At 38.2% G+C, this 17,477-nt stretch overlaps 1 protein-coding gene and 1 long non-coding RNA gene across 4 annotated transcripts in view; one reads left to right on the top strand and one right to left on the bottom strand.

The window, feature by feature from the left end:
- Positions 1 to 2,930: 2,930 nt before the first annotated feature.
- LOC135222593 (cystathionine gamma-lyase-like) overlaps positions 2,931 to 17,477 on the top strand; it is a 108,614-nt gene continuing 94,067 nt past the window's right edge. Inside the window, exons 1-2 of one of the 3 annotated variants that reach the window (XM_064260683.1) lie at positions 2,931 to 3,183; positions 10,517 to 10,681. In XM_064260683.1, the coding sequence (XP_064116753.1) occupies positions 10,526 to 10,681 (156 nt within the window). In that variant the 5' untranslated portion in view covers positions 2,931 to 3,183; positions 10,517 to 10,525. Of the gene's footprint in view, positions 3,184 to 5,098; positions 5,242 to 5,810; positions 5,941 to 10,516; positions 10,682 to 17,477 lie in introns of those variants that run through there. The other 2 variants (XM_064260682.1, XM_064260684.1) reach the window with 2 other exon arrangements.
- The window catches only part of LOC135222594 (uncharacterized), a 70,027-nt gene continuing 68,824 nt past the window's right edge, over positions 16,275 to 17,477 (bottom strand). The window contains exons 3-4 of the long non-coding RNA XR_010316295.1: positions 16,863 to 17,100; positions 16,275 to 16,521 (exon numbers count right to left, since the gene is read on the bottom strand). This is a non-coding gene — a long non-coding RNA (uncharacterized LOC135222594). The remainder of the gene's footprint in view (positions 16,522 to 16,862; positions 17,101 to 17,477) is intronic.

Genomic DNA, 17,477 nt, shown 5'->3' with positions numbered 1-17,477 from the left:
TTGCACATTTAAGTTTAGCAAGGCATGTTTTGAAGTATTTGAAAGGGACTTTGCATTATTGTTTGACTTTCGAAAAGTCAGATGACCCATTATGTTTAGTTGGTTACTGTGATTCAGACTGGGGTGGATCTGAGGATAGAAGAAGTATTACAGGCTATTGTTTTAACCTGTGTGAAGGTGGACCACTAATTTCGTGGAAGACAAAGGAACAAAAAGTAGTATCTTTATCCATTTGTGAAGCTGAATATGTAGCTATAACCCAGGTTATGCAGGAAGGGAACTTTTGGAGGCAATTATATGCTGATATGATGAATTGTAATCCGAAACTATTATTTTGAATGCTGACAATAAGGGAGCTATTGCATTAGCTAAAAATCCTGTCCACCACCAAAGATCTAAGCATATTGATATTAAGTATCATTTTATAAGATCTCAAATTGAAAGTAAGATTGTAGATCTTGTTTATGTGCCCTCAGATGTGTCTAAACAGAAGTTCAAGAAATTTGCCATTATTAGAGGGAATAAGTTAAGTTTAAGGGGGTGTGTGTTAAGATGTTATCTGAAATTAATTATTTTCTTGTAGAATATATTTAGAAGAGATGTTATGTTTATTTACTTTGCTAATAATGATGCTTTATATTATTGATACTTTTTTCTATAGTGAAGGTCCCTATTGTTGTTGTTTCGTATGCTGCCATTTTGAGGCGAGACTTATTAGATTCGAGAATAAAGACGCACACAGGGAAGACATGTGTTTGAGTTGATCCTCACATTTCTACTTATATTTGCCGTAATGGTGGACGTTAACGCAACACATATAAAGTAAGTGGTGTAAATGTTATATTGCTGAGCAACATTCAACTCATTTGTGATGATTGAACTCTAGTACCTACACTCTGCCTTGCCCCTTTAATTGTCAAGGAATTGTTGAATCAGGAGTCACGACTAGGAGGTCCTCTCCAATGACTGGTTGGTGTCTGACGAACACTGTTGAAAAAAAAGCAAGCCTACCTTTGATGGTGGGGAGATTCAATTAGGCTTCTTTTCTCTCCCCCCCCCACTTTTTTTTTTTGTTGTTGTCCAATAAATACCATTTATGGGGAAGAATAGGGGTTCAATGATGCATGCATTTTTTTTTCTTCAAAATCTAAATAATATATTTGATTGGGAGGTAATTTATACTCACATCGGCCTATTCGCTCCATCTTCCTCGTCTATGATCCCCCCAACATCCCAGGATGCACTGACCTCCCATCACCACCCTTTTCCCCTCTATCGCATGAAAGCCGTCGTAACAGTTATTCTAAAAATTTCCCTCACCAATAAACGAAGCCTTAATATGTTTTCAAAACGTTTTCTGCTCAGATTGACTTTTTTTTCGTTTCCCACAATATTTGCGTATATATATATATATATATATATATATATATATATATATATATATATATATGTGTGTGTGTGTGTGTGTGTGTATATATACATATATATATATATATATATATATATATATATATATATATATATATATATATATATATATATATATAACTCTAAATATTTAGTTTTCCATTCTGTATGGGAAACAAATATGCGGTAAAAAGTGTTTACACAGTTTGTAAATCAATGTTTCGTAGTGTGGACACGGCTTTAGTGTTTGAAGGACTGTAGAGTTATTCACTGTGTCAGATGTGGTGATTTCTGAGAGGCAGCTGACTGATCATTCTATGCAAGATACTCGACAGATTGCTCAACATCCGATGGGATGGAACTAATCAATTATTTTCTCACCCGTCATTCTCGCTGCGCAGAGTAGTTATACTTTATCATAAGGTTATCTGATATGATGTAACATAATCAAATATCGCAGCTACCTCTGCTGACAACATTCCATCATCTCCTTGGCCTAGAAATCTTTAAGAGGGGAGGGGGCTACAAATGATTATCATTATATCGGCAACATGGAGTACACACATACGGCACATACAGGTAATTAGTATCAATATTCATATGAATAAAAACACACACACACACACACACACACACACATATATATATATATATATATATATATATATCATATATATATATCTATATATATATATATATATATATATATATATATATATATATCAAATATCAAAGTGGTATAATATTGTATGTAAAAATAGTGGGTTCGTTAATCTTGACATGATCTTGATTTTCCCTTATATTGTCACAGAACCGTTTCTCTTATCAGATCTCTCCTCGATAGCGACCACACGGGTGGCTACGTCTTAACCCGATATATGCATCCACCAGTAAATATCATAGATAATGACCCCCAATAAATATTAGTCCTAGATAAGATACCCGAAAACCCTTGGGGTTCACTAGTATATAAGAAAGAACCCTCTATCTTATCCATATTATTGTATCTTATTTCAAAGACTAGTACACTACAACAAAATAAATTCATGTCATTACTTTTTCATAGAATTTATCTTCTTTACATTCAGTTCCTGAGCAAACTTGAAATACCATCACAACGTTTGCATCTTATCTTAATGCATTCACCTCTTTCATCTTGAACTAGAATTTTGTCAATAAGCACATTGTGGCAGTAGGCCGGGTCCTAGTCACCTATTTTTGTTGAAGTTGCCATGAAGGACATACTCGATTTTCTCTGAAAAATTAAAGTAATTGCTTCCAAACAGTTTCATAGGTCTTGATAACAGTGGTGCACTTAGGCCTAACTGGTTAATTTTGGAATGAAGTTGTTGACCTACTCTATCATCTCTGAGAAAACAATGTGTCTAAACCATTGACATAGTTAATCAATACATACAATCCAAGAAGAGATAAGAAATAGCCAGGAACATTAATATCTCTGGCGACGTTCGGTAAGAACCAGCTCATCTCCCACGCAATGATCTAGACGAGACACGGTCACACGAGAGTAGACCTCAATAGCGGCCCCGAGACCAGAGACCAGAGACCCGAGTCCCGAGTCAGCACTCAGCATTCCCCACCTGCTCCTCTTTGGTGTCGGTCACGCTTGAGCGGTGTTGTATCGTTGTAACAATTTTGTGACTTACGCTCTACCTAATATCCACAGTGCCCATCCAAATTAATCTGTTTTATACCATTGTCGATTGTAAGTGTATAAAATCTATTTACCGAGCATCGACAACAGCTGTGTACCTGGTAAGTCCAAAATGAATTTGCATAGTATGATCTTGTGACGTAAAGAACACATGATTTCCTTGGCGTGTTGTCCCTTCATCACTGATCCCACGGCGGTATCTTTAAAATATCTCCAAGCATTGTTGTTTGATGTCAAGCATGGAATTGCTGCCAGCATGTTAGGTGTGCACGGTTGCTTGTTTATCAAGTCGGTCTGTGTCTGTGAATGGTGGGAATGATAGTGATGTAGTGTAGTGTAATGATTGGCTGCTGACAACGCATGCCTTCCCGGACCCCCGTGATATTTCAACACTCGTCGGTCCATCCAGGAGCTGAAATTGTTATTGTTATCTGATGTTGCACCCTTTTCATGATGTTGCGAGAGTAAACTGGTATCCTGTCTTTTATGTGGTCGAGTTAACCTTCCTAAAACGGTTGCAGGAACATACGATTAGTTATTAGAGATTGATATAGGCCAAGATCTCGTATTTGTTTTTGTTTATCGTGAGAGTTGACCTTGAACTTAAGTGTTGTGTGTCGCCGTTGGGTCCCCATCTTACCACTCCTTACATTCAAACTAGATTAATTCCCTTTGTGTAGTTAATTTTTATTGATGATTGCCAGTTTTTATTATTTATATTTCATAGACTTAGCAGTAAAAGCTTTTAGAAATCTTATCCATCCCGAATAACCTTTATTTGAGATAATTGGTCAGAGTTTAAAAGATACGGATTGATTGCATCATTGATTTCCCGAAGCAGAGAACCAAACAGACCAGCTGAGATGTTCGTCGTATACCCAAGCATGCGTTATATGTATGTGACCATTAAATTCAGAACGCGTTTTCATTTACTCATATTCATTCGTGTATACGCATATATATATATATATATGCAGAAGCCAGGTACTATGTCGTACCTCTAAGTAAATGGGGATTACAATCCACAATGAAGTAAATTTCTCTTGTAGTTTAAAATATAAATATCTTGTAAAGGATTAAAGCTTTCGACCATCAACTGTGGTCTTGTACACTAAAGTGTACAAGACACTTTAGTGTACAAGACCACAGTTGATGGTCGAAAGCTTTAATCCTTACAAAGATATTTATATTTTAAACTACAAGAGAAATTTACTTCATTGTGGATTGTATCCCCATATATATATATATATTATTATATATATATATATAATATATATAGATATATATATTATATATGTGTATGTATATGTATACACATATACATTAATGTATGGCATGATGCAGTCGATCTCACTTCTGATATTTAAGAATGTTTGCACTGAGGGTTTCGGGATTAATAACAGCAATTCATCTATTGTGATATAATTGTAAAACTTCGAGGTCTTTTTTTTTTTTTTTTTATCTAAGGTTCCAGGTTATTTTGTTATCGAGATTACCTTTATCGTTTAATTTTAACAGATGCATTTTTGTTGTGTGGGGGGGGGGGGGGGTAGAGATAAACTTGACGTAAAAGATTGGAAAACATGGCTGAGTTAGACTTCATCTTTGAAATAGATTCTGCGCATTTAAGCTTGTCAGGTCCTATTTTGTTCAGTTTTCAAGGACAAGCACCACATTGTTCCTCGTGAAGAATGCTCACTCAGGAATTTTCTTGCAGACATTTATGTTTCTTATACACTCGCTTGATTATTGAAATAAAACTCGATACCTGCTTTGCAAGTAAGAAGAAATGTACAGTATATATATATATTATATATATATATATATATATATATATATATATATATATATATATATACATTATATATGAATAACTTCATCACGAAATATATAAAACGTGATGGTATGTATAAGTTAAGGTAATGCTACGGTGGATAATGAAAAAAAAACGAGAACTGCCAGTCCTAGTTTTTTCATTTTCCTCCATGGCATTACCTTTACTTTTGTGTGCGAGTGCGTTTGTATTCCTTCAGTGATTGGGATGTCTTCAGAATGTGTGACACATCCAACTTCCATCAAGTCTTGTGATAGCTATGGTTTATAATATCAAGCCTTTCTCGTCACTGGCTACGACAACCACAAAGGCTCATCCCCTACCGGTAATTAAACCCTATTTTGGATCTCAGATCATGAAGACCTTGAAGATTTACAATTATATCACAATAGTTGAATTGTTTGTAGTAATCCATAAAATGCCAGTGCAAACATTCTTCAATAATCAGAACGTAAGGTCGATAACTGATTCACGAAGATATGGAAAGTGATAAATTTATTTATAAATGAAGGCAAATGCCACGAAAGAAAAGTGAAACAACAGAGTGGTTGCTAAGCCTTAAGTTTGGACACAGTCCTTTAAACTAGTTGACTGCATTTGCCTATATATATATATATATATATATATATATATATATATATATAATATATATATATATATATATAGATATATATATATATAGTATATAATATATATATATATATATATATATATATATAATGTTGTCTCCAGTTACATTCTCAGGTTCAGCCAAATATAGATTAGACCAAAAGAAACTCACTCTCAGTATTCTCCATCTTGGACAGTGAATATTCAGCATAACGCTTTCTACAATCAAGTTTAACTGCACAATCAAACAAAAACAAACAAACAAAACAAATGCACAATCGATACATTAGCACATGTATACTTTTCCGCCTGCCATAATAGTTCCATACTCTAAGATCTATCAGTCAAACGCTTCATCAGGTTATGAGTGGAAGACATCTAAGTGCTGTTTAACTTGATAAGATCGTAAGCAAAAGTGAGTGAAATAACAATTAGTCTCCGAGTATAAGGGTAGTTCTATGACTGGAACCGGTTGATTTATATTTAGGAATAAATATAATGGAAGACAGCGAGATTAGAGAATAATTGAATTCCAGAAAAAAGTGAAGCAAGAAACCAGTAGTGAAACCGATCCGTCGTAGCGGGGGAGTTTGGGAAGGTGGGGGGGTGGGTCTGTTGTGGGTGTAAATTCATAGTTGTCAGGTCTCGATTAAAACTGACTCCTCATCAAAACGCACTTCTTCCTCTTTAGGATTTACACTAATCAATTCCCAAAACCCCAAGCGCTTTGCCCAACACTGCCCTCTCTCTCTCTCTCTCTCTGTTTATCGTGTCGCACGTCTATTTTTCAGTCACAAGACGAGCGTATTCGTTTGCCTACCTTTATCAGTTATACGACATGATAAATGGAGCCAATTAAAACCATTGTCATCATCCTGTCTTCATTGTTTTCAATACAGATCTATATCTCTAAAATGAATTTCCTGAAAAAGAAATTCGTTCACTAAGTAGAGACAGTTTTTATATTTTACTTAATAAATAGATGGGAGAACAGAGGGAAATCTGGGGTACTGAAAATGCAGCTGATATGATCCACGATGTCGCGAATTTTTTGCGACGTTTTTAACGTTCTGGGGTTGGAGGTTGTGAGCCGATGGAAAGACCTGAAGGGCTGAACTCTGTGACACAGGTTTGGCGTCGGAAATAAACGATGAACTTTTGAGGTTTTATTTTACAAATAAACTATATACCATGTTAACAAAGGAAATTCCCACCAGGAAATAGCAAATCACCGCTGATAGGGGACTAAATTCACACAACTGAACACAAAATGAGGAATTTTGAGTGCCACATGCTCGTTGGATAATGGGATATGTACAAGTAGTATCTTAAATGGACATTTTAAGCAACGCCACTATAAAACTGAAACAAAAACACAATCAAATACTAATCCCAAGACAGTAAGTAATTCGTAGAATGGCATTCAAATCAAGTTAATTAACCCAGATACCCAATATTAACAGATACAAATAGATAAATTTAACAATTGTTGCAGATAGTTGCACAATGAAACCTAGTAATAAACCCAGCTAACAGAGAACTAACTCACACGTACCCCTCCTTGATTGGTTTTCTGGGAAGAATGAATTTTTGCGGCGTGCTTGCCCACTGGTCAACCCGGTGAAGCCAAATCGGGGCAAGATTTAAAACGCAATTTTATTAATTCCTTAATTACAATAGAATTATTTATTTAAATTCTGACATTTTGGTGTATGTTCACTTTGGTATGTATTAGACCTGACATCTTAACATGGTTGTTGCGAAATCAAGAGAGCTCGCCTCACACGACTCTTTTGTTAGTAAACTATATATATTGGATATTTTCTCAACTATTTAATACATTCAATATAACAATACTTCAAAAGTGTAAACTCCTCCCTTCCCCTTTGCTTCGTCTGATTACCAAGTTTACATACGCATAGAAAAAATACGTACACAGATACGAAACTCCAATCGCCTAGCTGTGCTTCTTCTTCCTGCTATAACTTGATGTTGTGGAGAGTTAGTCGCTAAAAGGTGGATCTGTCCTTTGGGCGACTTCTCCACACCAGGGAAATCTGGTTGTAAAGTGAAGCATTCGGAAGTTAGGACAGTGGAGGGCTTCAATCGTTACTCCGTGGCAGCGTGTCTTCTCTGACTGTGAGCGCTCACAGGTTTGAAGACACCTTGCGGTAAAAAACATCATCAAAATTCAAATAGATGATCACCTTTCGTAGTAGCAAAGAGTTTCCAGCACCATTACAATCACTCCCTATGCTCTAACTACCTGTGCTGCATGTGACTTGGCTGGCACAAGGTTAGGTTTTTCAGGGTGGTTAACATGACACTACATTTACAATTCCTGTTTTCTATGACTCGTCTCTTCAGCCCTCTTCTGGCCACCCCAATTACAAATTTCACTCTCCTAGCCATGATTGTTCTTATCGATATACTCTTACACATCTCCCTATTCTACCCATTTATGCATCTTTTCACGGTGAGTTAATGCAGCTCTACATTTTGCTCATACACTGATCGACACCTTGGTCAACTCGTCCCTGTAACGAGTCAGATTTGCACAGTTCTGATGTATCGTCTATCACTTATGACACCTTGGTCAACATCATATGGTCAGCATATCATGCAACACAGAAAAGGAGCCGTCCATTTGAAGTGAGCATATCGGCAATGATCCCTATGTGGCGAGACCAGGCACACTTGCAACTGTCAAGCATGCCATGGAGAAGGTCCATGATACAGTGGCTTTTTTGAACCCACAACAGACACCTGTAATTGTACTTACTATTCCTGCTCTGTAGACCTGGTTGATCTCAGTCAGGTCTAATCTACCTCCCCTGCGAGGGAGGTATATTCTGTCCATACACTGGTGTCTGTATGTGACTTGATGTAGGGTGAAAATCTTCCTGGTTTTAATGTCTATCCTGTCTAACTCACCTGGTGGCCAAACTACAATACCAAAACCTTAAGTCACCACTGATATTGCCAGCTGATTTATGGCAGTAATCTTGTTCTGTGGTGTTAATTATGACTTGCAGATTTTCTTTGAGCAGCTGATGTGCTCTTTTTTTTGTGTTCTATACCAGTGTTTTCCTCTATTCCCAAGTACTTATATGCAGACTCTTCTGCCAGGTCTTCAACAAACATGTCTTCCTCTATGTTTATGCCTTCTGATGTTACTTCCCTTTCTTTATTGTACTCTTGGCACACTTGTCTAACCCAAATTCCATTCAGAAGTCATTTGGGAATTGGTGGATTGTCATAACTAGTTCTTCCAATTTTCTTCTCAGTCTGCATACAACTTCAGGTCATCCATGAAGAGCAGGTGGTTCACTCTTTTATTATCATTTCTGCTTCAGCTTTTGCTCAGGTCATAGCCAGTGTTAATGTGGTTCAGGTATGCCTGTGGGTGTGTGTTTACACCATAGAGGGTTTATAGCCCTATGATTTACACCTACAAGTGGCATTTCAACAACACTGATGTCACCATCCATACATGCCTCTTGCAGTATGTGTGTGTTTCTGAGTGCAGTTTCACATGTTGCCATTTATATTTTTGGCCTTGCTTATGTATTGTACATACAGTATCTCATCAGTTTAGTTGACTCCAGCTATGATTATCACTACCATAACAGTACGGAAGGGAAAATGTTATCACTTGATATTTCATCTCAAACTGAAAATACTTAAAATGCAAATATGTAGATGTTAGCAACACATTGTACTTGTAGGAAATTTCCCCTCCCACTAGGATGGTTCTGTCCCAAGATGATGTGGGATTATTATAGCCTGGCCTTTAAGGCACAATCAACAAACATCTAAGCAAATATGTTGTGGGACTATTATAGCCTGGCCTTTAGGGTGCAACGAACATACGTCTAAGGAAAGGTCTAGCAAGATGAGGGTGGGTTTTTTCATTTTTATTATAAAAACAACTATTCAAGTTTAACAACTACATGAACTGAAAGGTGGACTCGCACCAACTTTTACAACTTACCAATGAAATGAGCTCTGAAACAATTGCCCACAAGGCTCCAGTAATGCACACAAAGACAATGAACAATCTTACAAAAAAAAACTTTAAAATCTCTAGACACCAGCCTCAAAAAGTTAATATTTCATATGAATTTTACTTTTGAATCATCAGACTACTCTGACTGAAAATCTGCTTAGTCAAACCTCGGATGACAAAAATACAAAAGGATTAGAGGTGAACACTTCACAGATTCTTTGCAACAAAACCGACTCTTAGCCGAGATACAATTACACAAGTCTACCTTTGGTGATGCCTCTGGAGGAAAGAGGCAGAGGGGACTTTTGCTACTCAAAGATTCTATGTTGGGCAATTCATCCAAAGTTTTTTTTTAAGCAATCAAAAGAGAGTCCCTTTAATATTCACAACACTGCCTGTGCAGTTAAACTGAATAAAAAGAATTTTTCTTGAACATATTAACGAACATATTAACAGATAAATGAGAACCACAACCCCTGCTGCCTGCTTCCTATTTCTGCTTGCAAATCCTGAGTCTTGCGAAGGATTGTCGGGAAAAAAAGGGATCCAGATTTTTCTTGACAATACTATTTATAACTTTTCTCGATGCCATCAATTCAAAGGAGTGTGTGTGTACGTATGTACCCTATGCACATGATTGCATTTATCTTTTGGGTTGTAAAAAATAATGAGAAAATATAAAAATAATAAAATGAGAAAATACAGTAAAATTATAAATGAGAATGGCTTAAAATGAAAGATAAGTGAAGGAGTGTGTGTGTGTGTGTGTTATAGGCTTCAATGTTATTTACATAACAGTACTGTACATATCCTTTACATACATACATACTAAAGAACGTTGAAATGATTTTATACGAGATCAATGTCGCTGAAACAACTATTCTTTTAACACAAAACAGAAACAATAATGATACCAATGTGTTAATATTGTTCTCAACGGTACCTTCAATTTTATGCTTAGACTATTGTACTCCTTTTACAGGCAAACATCATGGCTGAAGATCTTGGTTTCTTAAAGAATGATGCAACATTCCCAACTCGAGCCATTCATGATGGCAATGAACCTGAACAGTGGAATTCTATGGCTGTTGTACCACCTATTTCCATGGCCACAACTTTCAAACAAGATGGTCCAGCTCAGTTCAAGGTAAGTTTATCAGGAGTATTTGCCTGAGACTTAAGTGCTTGTAGATACCCCTGGTCTTTTTTTGTGATAGCTAAAAGAAATCTTAATTTGTTATACAGTTTATACTGGATGTTTCACCTTTATATTATAACTACAGTAAAACCATCAGCCTTCTTTCTGTCATTGGTCACATACACTGATAATAGTCATGCTCTTCAGCTAGGCAAAATTTTTGCCTCTTCATCTATGAGGACATAATATGTCACTGAACAAGAAGTATCTAAGAATTACATTTAATTATAACACAATAATTTATGCAGATGATACTACTCATTTTACACCTTGTGCATTATTGTTAGTGATCCTGTTTGAAATTGTCTGGGTATTTTAGACATTGAAGGTAAGAATGGCTGTGAGCAGAGATCCTTTCAGCTAAAGTTGTTATAGTAGTGGGGCAGATAAGAGTAATTTTTTAGAAGAATCGTGCAAATGATGATACAAGCATCAAATTTGGCACAATTGTTCTCCAAGGGATACTAATCAAATCTGCCCGATTGGCCAATTGAAAATCCAAAATTGCCGCCAAAATAACCACCCGAAGTTGATGATTTGCTTTGAAATATTTGTAGTTGTCCGAACTGCATGATCTAAGTGTGGATTCCTATGTTTTTAAGCCTGCTGATGTATATTTTCTAGTTTATAGCATGGTCAAGGCACTGTATTAAAAGTGTGATTGTCGGGCACTACCAAGGCACATTGGTGACATCACTGCTATGAAACTCAGCATGGGGTTCAGTGTCAGCTAAGTAGGAAATTCATGTTGGCATCATACAACAACAACCTACTAGTATCCCAACTGCTGCCTAATCAACCCCAAATCAGTTAAGCAGCCGCACCTGAATGGACAGGACATGTCAGCGCGGGAGAGCCAAACCAAGGATAACAGGGTTTTAGTTATCTGGATGGTGTACAGATCGCACAGGACTTATGACACTGGATGAACGATTGGACTAGGTGTATGGCACAGTGCAAGCCCCTAGTTGTATCCCATACAGGAAAGCGCTTCTTGTATATTACAGGACATAAGAGGCCTATTGTACTATTACAAGTACAGGGTGGTAAAAGGATAAACCCTCGACCCTGAATGTCATCATAATTATGGATGCTAACTCTACTGGACGATCATGGAAAACAGACTGGACCAAGCGTTGCCTATGTCAGGAGGTTAAGAACGAAGATCTAAAATTTCCCCAGGCCAATCCTGCTAGATATACAAACCTGGCAAAGAATATTCCTCTGTATCACTCACTCAATGCGCTACCAATCAAGCTAGACCCTGCAAAACTTGACAAAGGTTCTGGGATAGAGGAAATGTTGACAAAAAATAAGGCACAATATCATGAGAGTTGCAGGCTTCTGTTCAACAACAAAAAGTTACACCGAGCTGAAAAAAGAGCGAGTCATGTAGGTACTAGTGATGAGGGCAGTAGGAGTAAGATTCCACAAAAGATCCAAGAAACTAAAACAAAAGAAGGCTTCTTCTGCAAAACTGAAGGAGGGGAGCTTAGAGAAGCAGTGACAATGCAAGTGAAGAGGAGAATAAATGAATGTGCCAAAGCACTCAGTGATACAAAACTTCTCGCCAAACTAAGTGCAGATGTCGTAGCCCAAGAAGTGAAATATCACCCTGGCTGTTTGGTGGCATTGTATAATCGAGAACGGGCATACCTAAAGGTGCAGGAATGCTGGAAGGATGCATATCCAATTGCTTTCTCTGAACTAGTCACCTACATCTGCGAGATGAAAAATGCCAGTGAGAGGCCACAAATTTTCAAGCTTGCTGATTTGACCAAGCTTTACAAGCAGAGGCTGGAACAGTTTGGTGTTGACTCGCCTGATGTTCATCCTACTCGACTCAAGGATCAGCTGCTTTTGTACATTCCCAAGCTGCAAGCTAATCGCCAAGGACGAGAAGTTCTGTTGGCTGCTGAAACTGATGTAGTGAACGTTCAATTCTATCAGAAGCATCCCATTATGGTGAAGTGATCCATCTAGCAAATGCCGCTGGGATAATAAGACAAGACATGCTCTATCAGAAGTCAAATTTCAGCAGCTATTTTCATGACAAAGACTTAGAACAGGGAGTGCCACCATCACTGCTTCAGTTTGTATGCATGATCGAACAGGGTGCATACATCAAGGCCCAACTCCATCATGGAGTGTTGAATCAGACTGCTACATCACAACTTCTACAGTACAACTGCTTCGCCAAATACAAGGAAGGAACGGATGTCCACAGGCATTCCAAGGACTGGTAGCCACATTATGCAGTCTACACGGGCCTGTATGTGTTTGCCAAGACGAGGATGAGACAAATAATTGAAATGCTCCATGAGAATGGGCTCAGCATATCATATGACCAAGTCCTAGAAATCTCAGCAGTTAGGAGAAGCAGTTGTTGCACAGTATGTGGAAGATGGAGTAATCTGTCCCTCAGTCTTGAGAAAAGAATTTGTTCACAACTGGAGCAGTTGACAACATAGATCATAATCCGACTGCAACCACAGCCGAAACATCTTTACACGGTACAAGTGCGTCCATTTTCCAGCATCCAAACACAGGAAATCCTGGTGATGAATGTGAGCCACTCAAACTAGATATAGAGTAAAAAATGAAGGTTAAAAAAGTTCCAGAGCTTCCAGAAGCATACACCAATATTTGACCAGCATACATCACCAAAAACCCCAATCCTCCTCCAATTGCAAGCCAATCCTTATCAGCACCAGAGTCAATCAGGTCACATTTGAAAGAAGAATATTCTTGGTTGGAGGAAGTCTTCCTCACAGAGAATGTGGCTGATGCAGCCAGCATCATATGGTCAGCATATCATGCAACACAGAAAAGGAGCCGTCCATTTGAAGTGAGCATATCGGCAATGATCCCTATGTGGCGAGACCAGGCACACTTGCAACTGTCAAGCATGCCATGGAGAAGGTCCATGATACAGTGGCTTTTTTGAACCCACAACAGACACCTGTAATTGTTGCTGACCTACCGTTGTATGCTCTGGCAAAACAAATACAGTGGAAGTGGCAAGTATATGGAGAGGACAAGTTTGTTGTCATGTTTGGAGGCCTTCATATAGAAATGGCTTCACTGAGATCAATAGGAACATTACTACTAGAGTGTGGGTGGACCAGTGCCATTGTGGAAGCAGAGGTGGCCTCATCTGGTACATCAGAGTCTTACCTGTCTGCATCCAGTGTTGCAAAGACAAGACAAGCAAACCAGATTACAGCAGGCAGCTTGTACAAACTGATGAAGAAGGCATGTCATTATTTCTGCTCTGAAGAGTCTAGCACATCAGAAATAACCTTTGAGGATTGGTGTGAAAAACGGAAGAAAAAGAGTCTGCAGTTTCAATTCTGGAGTCTGGTGCTGGACATGGAACTCATGATATTCACCCTCATCCCCTCATTCAGAGGAGACTTCAACTTGTACCGTGAGACACTTTCAGAACTGGTGCCTTACTTCTTTGCAAATAACAATGTTAGCTATGCCCGGAGATCACTATTCACCTCCGAGATATGATGTTACTCAAACAACAACATCCAGACGTGGCCAAGGAGTTTCACAATGGTAACTTCATCATCCACAAGTCGGGAAGAGAATTATCTAGCATGTGATTGATCAAGCACACGAGTTCAATAATGCAGTGATCTAAAGGTGACGGAGGAGCAATTGGTTGACAGAAGACCCGTCAGCACTTCGTAGGTGGAGGGTTGCTGGACCTGAAGTTAGCCGTATACTAGCTGGATACGAGGCCATGTCGGGTATGAAGGATGCCACATACAGCAGCAGACACTGAGTGCCCAGAAATCTTTCTTTGAAAAGGTGTAATCACTCTCTGCAGTGATGCAGGAGATGGGTAACAACCCATTCCAAGAAAAATCAGCAGACCTGATAGTGTTAAGAACATTGCAGACCCGACTCTAGCTGAAATGTTAGCTACAAATCACCGGTGAGGCAAAGAGCAGTTCCTATCATTTATGAAAGGGCTAGAGGATGAAGCTGAAAGTCTTTTCTATCATCCAATCAAGAAGAACCCTGTTTCATTCTTCAAACAAAAACAGGCCGAGGGAATATCCAAGGAGAAAGTCCTAAAAGATGACTGTCAGTTATTCTCACAACTGTTTATCTCAAGCCAGAACAGACAGTGTGACTTGCAAGAATTCTTCAAGCACGAGAATCAGTCATACCCTGTATCTCTCAGTGATGGCGGCAAACTTCATACATGTCAGAAGTCACAGCTGGTTGAAAGACAAATATCTTGGTGATCATCTTGAGAAATATGTCTCAAGAGTGCTTTTTAAACAGGAAAATATAGTTCAGCAGGTTTCAAAACATAGGAATCCACACTTAGATCATGCAAATTAGACAACTACAAATATTTCTAAGCAAAACATCTACTTTGGGTGGTTATTTGGTGGCCATCTTGAAAATGGCCGCAATCTTGGATTTTCAATTGGCCAATTGGGCAGATTTGATTAGTATACCTTGGAGAGAACTTGTGCCAAATTTGATGCTTGTATCATCATTTGCATGATTTTTCTGTTATCTGCCCCACTATAGTTAGGATTAAGTAATCATAACTGTAAATACTGAACAATTAGGGCAATCAAACCATCAGATAGATGCGCTAAGGATGGAAAATCTGAAAATGGAAAAATTGTGAATTTGAGGGTATTGTTATTGACTCAGTCTGATGTTTGTTTGCCAGTGTTAAAAGATATAGAGACTGTTAATGACACCAAGAACCACAAACAAGGAAACAAAATGAAACATTTTCAAAGAAATCATCAGACATAGTCTAATCTTTGCTTTAGTGACAAACCTCATCTTCTGAGAAAAGAAAGAAACAAATGGGAATAGGGAAGTAGAAACAATTAAGAATTGTGCAACAAAAATACATTAATGATTAAAACTCCTGGACTTTTGAATAACAAGATATCTGCTAAAATGTGATGCATTACTGAAAAAAAGTAAGATAGCTGAACAGCAATGTAGGACAGACTTAGCATCAATTGACTCACACTTCTATTTGAATGGAAGGAAGAAACACCAACAATTGTTTGTGAATATGCATTTGCTGCAGGTCTAACTTATGTTAGTACAGTGCACTATAAGTGACACATCTACCTCTTTTTGGAAGTGAAGTTGTCCTCTTAATACCATGAACTGTTGAATCATCTTGGTTTCTCCAGAGGTAGAGTTGGCTATCTGTGATGCAAGAACACAAGTTGGAGTATTTTGGTTGCCAGAAAACACATCATCTACCATTGGTCGTACAAGTCTTATATAAACAGGCAGGTGCAACTAGAAAGCATTGGCTGCCTGTACCGCATGCCTTCTCAAAGGCGTAAAAATTTCAACCATATTCAGTGAAAGGGTAGACCTAAAAGTTGTGAAAGGGAGCTTTCATGCCGATTATTTTATGTGTAAAACTGCTCGTTCCCTCCTTGAAAATGCATTTAGGTTACTTCCTCACTCCTAAAATGGCCTTGACTGGAGGGACGAGAGTTAACAAAAAAAAATTCTACAGCAGAAAGCTGATTGATATTACTGAGGAGGAGGAATTTACATAAACTCTGGATTTTAGTTTAAATGAACTATATTTACATTTAAATGATTTGTAGGTCCAGAAATTAATGGAAGGTGGTTGATTGCAGGTCCACCGGGAACACGTGGCTGGGAAATGACCCAGACCCAGAGAATTGGTTTGCACAAAGCGGGTTATTTAAATGCAAGCGTCGTAACCAACCGTTCCCAATATTTCTCTCACAATCAGGCACGATCTTTGTCTGCAAAGAAATTGCATTCTAGCATCAGTACTAAGGCGATGGACATGTGGGAAAACATTACACATTATTTTGCTCTTGGCATTGCATATTCAAGCTCAATCAAGGGGCATAAAATGACTGGGAGCTTATACAGAAAGGAATACTACATTGCTTGATTAACTAGGGGGATGTTTAATATCATTACTAGCATCACAAGGAGAATTAATCACAGCATCGAACCAAACTTAGGGAGTGAGAAGCTGAACTACGAAGGGGGAAAGTCGCCTAAGAAGGGTGAAACAAAATACAGACAAGGGGCAAAAACGATTCACTGTCTGCACTAGAAATTACTCTCACAGTACCTGGAAATTCTTGGTGTTGTTGTCTCCTCATCTGCTGATCGATCTTGTGCACTATGGATGGTAAAAGAACACTTGTGAGATCCCCAGAGGAGCAAGGGGGCAAAGGGGGAGAAGTGGTGTTCTGCATGTGAGAGGCGTCTGGCTTCTGAGAAAGTTCTGAGAACTTCTGAGAACAAGCTGCTGTGGCCTCTTCCTTTTAAAATCTCGGCCTAGGGATGCTCTCCCCCATTCAGGACACCTGTGGAGATTAATTCTAGGCAGCCAGTGGGAGTAGGGATGATTTAGGGAGAATGGAGGCTTTCAGTTCTTAGGGGCAACTCAAGAATGAATGAAATTGTTAATATAGAGGTATTACTTTTCCTTGGTTCTGGCTTAAAATCCTGAACACCTCCCCATTATAGAGGACATTTCAATTCTGGACAGGTTGGAATGGACAAGACAAGCCAGAAACAAGGACAAATGACAAATGTAAATCACTGAGCCTTCCATTACTCCCTTCAGTAAACTTATAAAATAAATAAAAACTCTGTGGATGATGTCTTTAATAGTTGAATGTTTACTTGACATGCAGAGAACTAAAAATAATCTAATTCCTGAAAAGTAATGAATAAAGTG

This window comes from Macrobrachium nipponense, chromosome 8 (genome assembly GCF_015104395.2).
Source record: "Macrobrachium nipponense isolate FS-2020 chromosome 8, ASM1510439v2, whole genome shotgun sequence".
NCBI lineage: Eukaryota > Metazoa > Arthropoda > Malacostraca > Decapoda > Palaemonidae > Macrobrachium > Macrobrachium nipponense.
Note: the sequence above shows the minus strand (reverse complement) of the source record. Positions and strands in the feature narration are given on the sequence as shown.